The sequence below is a fragment of the Pogoniulus pusillus genome, chromosome 29 (assembly GCF_015220805.1).
Source record: "Pogoniulus pusillus isolate bPogPus1 chromosome 29, bPogPus1.pri, whole genome shotgun sequence".
NCBI classification, from domain to species: Eukaryota; Metazoa; Chordata; class Aves; order Piciformes; family Lybiidae; genus Pogoniulus; species Pogoniulus pusillus.
This window is the reverse complement of record NC_087292.1, coordinates 313,432-322,731: the sequence shown is the minus strand read 5'-3', so window position 1 is coordinate 322,731 and position 9,300 is coordinate 313,432. Positions and strand designations below refer to the sequence as shown.

The window sequence follows — 9,300 nt, the reverse complement described above, 5'->3', positions numbered from 1 at the left end:
CCTGTGCTGAGGGCTCCAGAGCTGGACACAGTACTGCTGGTGAGGTCTTCCCAGAGCAGAGGGACAAGATCCCCTCTCTCCATCTCTGGCCATGCTGCTTTTGACGCAGCCCAGGCTACCATAGGCCTTCTGGGCTGCAAGTTCACACTGCCTGCTCCTGTCCAGTTTCTTGTCTATCAGCACCCCCAAGTCTTTTTCTGCCCCAACAATGGCCCACCACAGCTGTTCCACTACCCATGCCCTGTGTGTTCTAGGGTCCTGGCTGGCAGCAGGGCATGGTGCAGCAGGGCACGGGGGCTGCCTACCTGCAGGAAGTGTATGAGGTAACACAGCACCAGCCTGTTGAGCTCTGGCAGATGCTGCACCACGGCCACAGCAGCGTCAGGGTTCTCGTAGTTGCTGATGCACTCTTTGTAGAACTGCTGGGGAATCACAGGCTCCTCCAGCTCCCGATACCAGAGCTTGAGCAGAGAGGCTGGACAGAAAGCAAGGTGCCTGAGAACAGCTCTGGGTGCCTCCCCACCATCTTCAGAGACAAACTTGGCAGTGAGATGCAGCACCTCAGGACAAGGAGCAGGCAGGGGATTCTGCACTTGTTTTGCCTTAGTTCAGTCTTGGCTCTCAAATTCTCAGGCAGCCAAGCTGGCCAGTCAGAGAGGAATGCTGGCTCTTATCTGCCTGCTTCTCCAGAAGCAGCTCTGGGGCTGCCTAAAGGTGAGGACAGTGAGACAGCTCCTGACTGACCCCCAGCTGCTCTGCCCAGCCTCACTGTGTCACAGCCATCTGCAGCCAGAGCCCCTCTGCTGCCCCTGGGCTGTTTCTATGGGCAGTACTGGGAAAGGCAGTGGGAGGACACAGAATGAAACACCAGGTGCTAAAGGCAGCCCGTGGACATGTCCACAAGCAGCAGCACTCCTCCTGGGCTGCTCCTATAGCTTCCCCTGCGTGCTGCAGCACAGATGAAGTGCAGCACAAGTGCCTGCTGCATTCCCATACCTGGGATGTTGGGGTCGCTGACACTGCTCGGGATTGTCCACTGATCGACCTGCAACTTCAGTGCATTGACTTCGTCTATGTCACCAGGTACCCTGCCAAAGACATAGCAAAGGTTCTCTGAAGAGCAAACAGGGCAGTGTGCCTGGTGTGGCATTTGTTCTGCTAACTGTGGGGTCACAGGCAAAATGGAGCAGGCACCAGTGACAGCTACAGAAGCAGTTCCTCAGAGAACAAGTTGCCTGCTTTTAGATGAAGATTTAAAGTGGGGGTAGAATAAACTCTTCTCCTTCCCACTACCTCAGACATCAGCTATCATTCTGTAGTCAGCAGTGCTTACTTTCTGTACCTAGTCCTCTCTGCTACACGTTCAGTCCCAAGATAAGCATCATCTCTGGCTAAATATACCATGACAGTACAAACTCTTAAAAGGCAAAGCTGCATCTTTTGCTCAGCTGCCTTAAAGTAAGTTCAGCTGCTAACAAACTAGCACCAGTCTTACAGAACACAAAGGGAAAAAAAACAAGGAACCAAAAAGTAAACCCAAACCAGACTCTCCTGTGTTCGCCATACAGGTTATTTGTCTCTCTTGACTCTTTCTGTCTTGTGCACCACCAAGCCTGGTGTGCTGCATCTGATGAACTGCTGCTGCAGGCTACCAGACCTCAGCCTCTTCCTGCCCAGGCCAGCTGCTACTGCTGAAGTTAGCGACAGCTCAGTGCCTTGCCTAGGTACAAGCTGTCCTAAGTAGTTTAAGTCACATCTATGCTGTCCCCTCCGTGCCAATGCATGCAAATGCACTAATGCGACTTTAAGAGGTAATTCCCAAGGCTGGGAAAGGTTGGGCTTTGTCTAACTCACAACAGAGTGCTACTCTCAGGAAAGATTAATCACCTGGAGGTCAGTCTGGCTTTGAGGTTTGACATGTGGGTGGCTCAAAAATTAAATAGCATCCCAAAAGCTCACCTGAAAATCCCCTCTGTCTGCTCTCCTCCCAGAGCCAAGACCTGCTGTGACAGCTGTGTCTGCACCCAGGGCAGCTTGTTCCCCGGGTACATGTCCTGCTGCCGCAGCATGATCTCCTCCAGAGAGCTGCCGAAGAGCGAGGGCGTCACGATGGCATTCCTGGCATGTGCAATTTCCTCCACCGTGGGCTTACGGAGGCCCTGGGAACAGAGGAGAGCTCAGTGCAGCTGAGGCACAGGCAGCCCACAGAGAACACTGCCTAGGGATGGTGGTGACTAGCAGCCAGCATGGAGGGCTGCCCATGCACACAGACACCTCGCTGACCTCCTGGCAGCAGAGTTCTTGCCATTACAGCTCTCTCCGGCTCCTAAAATCACAGGGGTTCAAGCAGGGCCCAGAGCAGCAGAGCAGCAGCAACTTGGGAGAGTCTGGGCTGCTTTGGTAAGGATTCTGTTCCTGCGTTTTGCACATCCATGGGACCACTCCAGCTACAGCTATGCCTGCTAGGATGGTGGAAGGAAGGATGTGGCCCAGCTTGTCTCTGGCCATGGTGAGGTCAGAAGAGGGCACATGTACACCAGCACGCATGGGACAGCTGAAATCTGGATCCTTTCGAGAAGGGCTTCACTTTCAGAGCTGTTGAAACTCTCTGAAAAGCAGGCACCAGGACCTGCTGCTTCTGAAAAATGCCAGCACTTGAGAGGAGCTTTGAATGGCCCATAGCAGAGATGTGGAGAAAACCAAAGCACTGCCACAGGGGCAAGGGGCTGCCCAATGTGGCAGTGTTTGGCAGTGACCCCATGGCCAAGTGGGAGGCACAGCAAGACAAAGCTTCCATGGAGACCTTGGGCACGACCAGGGATGCAGCCATGCACGATGCCTGATCCGACGATGTCTGTCCTGCCCCTTGGGGCTGCCGGGAGCCTGCATCCTTCGCCCCTCCCAAGGTATTTCAGCTCTTTGCTCACTGAACAAAGAGGCCAGGTGGCAGGGAGGCCCCAGAGGGATTTGCAGAACTAAAAGAAGAGCCGATCCGTCTTGGAGCCCTAGGCTGGACAGGCTGAGGTCTCTGCCAGCTTTCACGGCTGTATGCAGACCAGTGTGGAAGGGAGCAGGGGACTCCAGAGCAGAGGCTCCCCTCTGTGCCAGCCATCTCTGCTGCAGGATTTTCTGAACCGGGAATGAACAACTCTGAGGTAATCCAGCTGCAAGACCCAGCCCATGCAAGTTCTCAGTGGCAAAGGGAGACTCCTCCCTCACCTAAGAATCCACATAATCTCTGCACGTTTATCTCTGTAGGTAAACATCAGGTTTGTCCTATCTGCCCCTGAGGCACACAGCTGTTGCACAGCTGCCAGCACAGCAGGCACTGCTGTCTGCCAGGAGGATGGCAGAACCCAGGCAGCAGCCTTCCAAAATACGCTCATGGGTAGATGACCCTTGAGCAAGCCTCCTGCTCCTGCCCTATCTCCAGTTCCCAACACTGAGGCAGTGGTGAGTGGGCAGCTCTCCGGCAGTGGAAGCAGGAAGCCGCAGGGGCACAGGGAACTACAGAGAGCCGTGCGGGCACAGGGAGCCACAGGGGCACAGGGAGCACAGGGAGCTCTGTGGGCACAGGGAGCCACAGGGGCACAAGGAGCACAGGGAGCTCTGCAGGCACAGGGAGCCACAGGGGCACAGGGAGTCACAGGGGCACAGGGAGCACAGGGAGCTCTGCAGGCACAGGGAGCCACAGGGGCACAGGGAGCACAGGGAGCTCTGCAGGCACAGGGAGCCACAGGGGCACAGGGAGCACAGGGAGCTCTGCAGGCACAGGGAGCCACAGGGGCACAGGAAGCACAGTGAGCTCTGCAGGCACAGGGAGCCACAGGGGCACAGGGAGCCACAGGGGCACAGGTGCTCACCTTCTTGCCCCCTGTGACGGCGACTTTCTGGAGCTTCCGGTAGCAATATCTGGCATAGGTGCTGATGGGCAGGCCTGGAGGGAAGGAGGAAGAAGCTGTCAGGGCACAGCACCGTGGCACCCACCCCACTAGAGCCTTTCAGAGTGCACAACAGTTCACACTGGCACAAACGGCCACTCCTCTCCTGCACAGCCTCTAGTGCAGCCAGGGCAGAGACTGCTGAAGCCCCACACTGAGCAGCCCAAAGCCTCCTGGCCTGGCAGTCCCACAACAGGCAGCAGCAGTTCAAGTTGGTGCTCGGACCTGGAGGGATTCATCTGCCTCACAGGCTCATAGCTGTGCACCTCCCAGTCTCTCACACCAGCAGCCCAAGCCTGGCTCCACTCAACATGAGGTGCCTGTTTGGCACCGGTAGCCTTGGTATACAGGCAAGGGAGAATCCTCGCACCCAGGGATGCAGCTGGAGCACAGGCTAGGTACGTAGCCAAAGAGCACACAGAGCCAGCCTCCTGCAGGAAGATTTCAAAGTGTTTTAAACAAATTATTTATGATTCATGAGCTGCAGTCCTGGGATAGTGAGAGAGGCAGCAGCAGAGAAAGGTGTGCCAGGCTGCACCAGCACCAAGGGTGAGCTCAAGATACAAGGAGAGGCCCAGGAAGGTGGCAGAGTCTCTCCCTCCAAGCCCTTCAGAAGGCTTCCTCAGTCTCCTGCATGCAGCCTCCTCCAACTCGGCCTTGTATGTTGAGGTTTGGGCATGTTTGTGACGGGAAAATTGGACACACTGGAGCCTGGAATGTCACCACAAAAGCTGCATCCCTCCGCCAGCAGCTGCTGCGGCTGTGCCTGGCTCAGCAAATGCTGAGAGCGCCAGAGCCAGGACTCACAGGGCTAATCCCCCTGTGACACCAAGGGAAATATTTGCACTGACAGAGCACTGATTGCTGGGAGAGCCTTTCCAAAACCATTGGGCTTTTGTTCTTTTTCAAGTTAAACACAAACTGCTTGCTGAAAGCAGTGATCAGATCTGCCCCATTTGATTCTCTGCCAGGCTCAAAGCTTGCCGACAAGTTTGAGACACTTGTGGCTTTAAAATCTCCATCCTGGCCAGATGCTGTGTACTTCAGGTCAGCCCTTCACACACCCTACAGCTTAGGTAAGCTGGTCAGGAGCCTGAGCTCCTCAAACCCTCTCAAGCTCTTCCCAAGCAGAGCAATACTAAGGTAAGAGGTGAGTTCTCCCCTCTTCTCTCAGCAAGCAGCCAAACCGCAGCCCTTGGCTGCCCAGAGCAGAACGAGCAGCCCCTGCCTCAGTCTGTTTGACAGCTGGAGTGGAGCCTCTCTGTGGTGCTGGGTCAAGGCTAGAGGAGATCCAACAGCATCCCCTCCTGTCCCTTAGGCAATGGGAAGGAAAGTCAGTTTTAAGAATTTTTCTCTCCTGGGAATATCTTAAGCAAAATATTCCCCATACACAAGAACCCTGCTAATCCCAGGCATGGTTTATAGCGAAAATGTCAAAGGATTAATGAAAACAAAACCAGTGAGTTGCTCTCTGAAGCTTCACTATTCCAAGTTAGAGCTTGGACAAACCCCAGTACAAAATGTCATCTGCCTGATGGAGGGAACAGGAGAAAGCCTGGACCGTGTCTCTGCTCACAATAATGCCATGGGAGGCAGCACATTCAAAGCTAGTTAATAGGGAACATTTTTTCACACTGTAATTATGACATGGAACCCACAATCACCCCGAGAGTGTAACGAGCTTTGCCTTGCAGAGCCTCCACGGCTGATATGTGGGCAGCAGCTGGACACATTTACTTGAGGCCTGTTTTGTGCCTTCCCAGGAAGTTTCCAGATCTTGGGAAGATCCTACAGCCTGCATCCTGCCATTTCTGTAGCAAGGTGTCCTGCTTCCAGCAACCACCAAGCTGCAGCCTTTGGCACAAAGGGGACTGCCAGAGCCAAATTTCAACCAAATAAAGACAAAACTAAACATGCCAGGTACATGAGGGCCTGGATCTGTTCCTGCCCATGGGCCCAAACCAGCTCAAGAGCAGAGGGAGCCCCAAGGAAGAGAAGCAGCACTCTGCCACGGTGGGGCTCACACTTTACCCACACAATGTGCAGTCACCCAGCCACACAGCGGAAAGCAGATGATGTGAGAGCTCCCAAGCGGCATGCAGGGCAAGGTGGGTGAAAGAGATGAGGAGAGGCTGGGAGGGGATCAGGAAGCCGTAGAGGGAAACATGATGTGGAAGACCAGCAGGACAAGGGAGGGGATTCTGCCCCTCTGCTCTGCTGAGACCCCACCTACAGTGCAGCACTGCATCCAGTTCTGGTGTCCCCATTACAAGAAGGACCTGGAACTGCTGGAGAGGGTCCAGAGGAGGCTACCAAGAGGATGAGAGGCTGGAGAGCCTCCTCTGTGGGAACAAGCTGGTAGAGTTGGAGCTGTTAAGCCTGGAGAGTGGAAGGCTGCAGGAAGACTTTAGAGCACTCTTCCAGTGCTTGAAGGGGCTTCAAGAGTGCTGGAGGGGGACTTTGGACAAGGGCTGGGAGTGCCAGGATGAGGGACAATGGCTTTGAGCTGAGAGAGATGAGTGTGAAAGTGAGATGAGGGAATTGTTGAGAGTGAGAGTGGTGAGACACTGGCACAGGTTGCCCAGGGAGGTTGTGGATGTCCTCTCCCTGGAGGTGTTCAAGGCCAGGCTGGATGAGGCTTTGAACAAGCTGTGCTGGTGGAAAGTGTCCCTGCCCATGGCAGGGGGATTGGAACTGGATGAGCTTTAAGTCCCTTCCAACCCAACTCATTCTGTGAGTCTATGAATTTAGCTTTAGACTCTGCTATTCCAAACCAGAGACTGCACTTGACCACTTGGCTGCTTTTAAAATGCCCAGCTAGAGCCTGGCTCCTGCCATGTGGCTCCCTGCACATGGTGCCCAGTGGGCTGGGTACTGCCTCTGGGTCTAGGCTCTGCCTGCTTGGGCTGCAAAGACAATTCCACTTCTCTGAGCACATCAAGAACTGACAAAATCCAAGTTGAGTTCTTATTTCCTGGGGTGCCATAGTAGCCCGAGGAGCTCAGGAACAGAAGACTACTAACAACCCACACAGTGAAAAATTGTTTGCAAAGGAAAACAGTTTTCCATGTGCTGGCCTAGAAACATATGCAAAGAGCTTCCTAAAGAACCTCTCCTTTCCCAATGAGTTTAAGTGCAGGCAGGGCACAGGCAGGAATACACTGTCTGGAACAGGCTGAACACCCTCCTGCCAACACTGTCTTAAAAAGTGCAGCAAACAGGATCTAGAACTTGGCTGTGGGACATGGACTTGAGCACAGCAGAAGATGTTATCTCACTGTTTCTCTTGTGTCCTCTCCCAGACCTCAGCCTGGCATGGTCAGAAGAGGCTCTCAGACCACTGTCTTGCTGTGCTCTTCAGCACAATGGTAGGTGTCTCCTCAACAGCTCAGCTGGGCTTCACTTGGCTCTGCTCTCTTAGCTTCCACTTGCCCAGGAATGACCATTTTACAGCAGTGTTTTAGCCCCTTGTCCTCATGCCACCACTGCATCCCTCTGAAACCCAGCAATGCTCCTTCCACACATTCTTCAGCAGCCTGCAACTGCCCTCAGAAAGATGAGAATCAGATACAAGACTTCTGAAAAATGAGCATTCCCAGCAAGACCTCCTGGCCAACAGCAGGTGAGAGGCAGCCTGAGGCAATGCTGCACCTGGACTATTAGCTGACAGCTCTCTCTTCTTTGACTTGGTCCCATTCCTCCCTGAAGCTTCTCACCTCCCAGCATCCTGCTGCCAGCTCTTTTAACCAGCTCATTCTGTGCTTGGGGACAGAGCCCTCCTAAGCCTGCAGCCCCACATCAAAACCAGACCCTTTCTATTTCTGCTCTAGCAACTGACAAGATATTTTCTTCCTTTTGCTCTCCCCAAGTGCCCTGCAGTTTCTTTCAGCCCACCAACCTTCTCTCCTCATCTGCAGCTCCAGCTCCTGCAGGGCTTCCTCTGCTGCACTCATCAGCCGAGGGCAGGATGTGTGGAGCAGGCACAGCACTGCTATGGCCAAGCACTGGCCCTTCCCTACAAGCTCCCAATGCTCTGTCTGGTTTCTGATCACACCCCAGCACTGGGTACACATTTTATACACAAACTGAAAAATGTCTTTCCCTCCTTCAAACAGCTCTGCAGAACCTTCCACTGCACCTACAGCTAGGGACATCTCTCCCATCTGCAGTATTCTGCCTTTTCTCTGCTGCCTGACTGTTCAGATACTCACCCATGCCAGATCCCTCTGCACCTCTAGTCCTTACGATCCTGAATAATTTGGTACCAACTCAGAGCTGCCAGCCCATTACCTGCCTCCTTGCATAGACCCACAGTCCTGCAGGGTGAGCAGGTAACTCTCCTTCTGAAAGCAAAGAGTTTATTTCTACCTGCAGTTCTTCCGCCTTTCAGTGGGTTGTTGATCCATAAAAAGATCTCAAACCACCTCTGGGATTAATTTACTCACTGGAAGACTGCAGAAGTAAGTGCGGGAAACTTCACAACTGCTTCTTTGGGTGCCTGTTGGGTGATAAATCTTGCCCCACCCATGTGTTCACTCACAAGGATCCGTGCTGACTGGCGGCATGTGGGGGAAATCCCTGCTTTAACTCCAGTTCTCACTGGCAGACTTACACACATGCCCACTGTATCTCCACTATTCAGTCCTATCTGAAGACAGTGTCATTCATTTCCCTATGGATTTCTCTGCTAAACTGCTGCTCAGCATCTAAGTTCTTAACTTCTCACAACAGTCTTGCAGCTTCAGCATTCTATCCACCCCTCACACCTCCAGCAAGGAGGGGAGCAGGGGATCAGATGCAGATGTCCTGAGACATAGCCTGACCCTTCCAGTCAGCAGCAGGTAGGACCTGGTGCGTTCCTGCAGCATCTGCCTTTGCTCCAGGCACAGCTCTGTGGTCAGACCCCAGAGAAAGTCCACAGTGTTGCCAGTCACTTGTGAAGAAGCTGACTCAAGCAATCTGCTGTCCCTGCTGCCCCCTTCGCTGTGCCCCTCGACAGCTCTGCAGGAGCTGGCAGGGGCCTGCAGCTCAGCCCAGTTGTCCCAAGGGCCCAGCTCACTGCCAGAGCAGGTCTTCTGCGGGCCAGGAAGCTGGCAGGGTCCAGTGAAAGGACTGGTGCATGAGCTGCCACCAGAGCTCCAGCTGAGGCACTGCTGCCTTCCCACTGCTGCCTTCTGGGGACTCTGTAAAGCCTCTGCACATGCCCAGAGCAGTTCAAGTATCCAGGTAACAATTACCTTTTTTTTTCCCATTTATTTTCCATTTTTATGTATCTCTCATCTCTACCTCCTTGAGCACAACCCCAGCACATGCAGTACAGACAAGCAGTTGCCCAGAGGAGCCTGCTCAGCCCTCAGAC

The 9,300-nt window shown here is 53.9% G+C and overlaps 1 protein-coding gene across 1 annotated transcript in view; it reads right to left on the bottom strand.

Moving 5' to 3' along the window:
* The window catches only part of LOC135188118 (rho GTPase-activating protein 39-like), a 68,983-nt gene that overhangs the window by 3,255 nt on the left and 56,428 nt on the right, over window positions 1-9,300 (bottom strand). The window contains exons 6-9 of the mRNA XM_064167380.1: window positions 3,864-3,937; window positions 1,960-2,159; window positions 997-1,088; window positions 306-475 (exon numbers count right to left, since the gene is read on the bottom strand). Of these exons, the coding sequence (XP_064023450.1) occupies window positions 306-475; window positions 997-1,088; window positions 1,960-2,159; window positions 3,864-3,937 (536 nt within the window). The remainder of the gene's footprint in view (window positions 1-305; window positions 476-996; window positions 1,089-1,959; window positions 2,160-3,863; window positions 3,938-9,300) is intronic.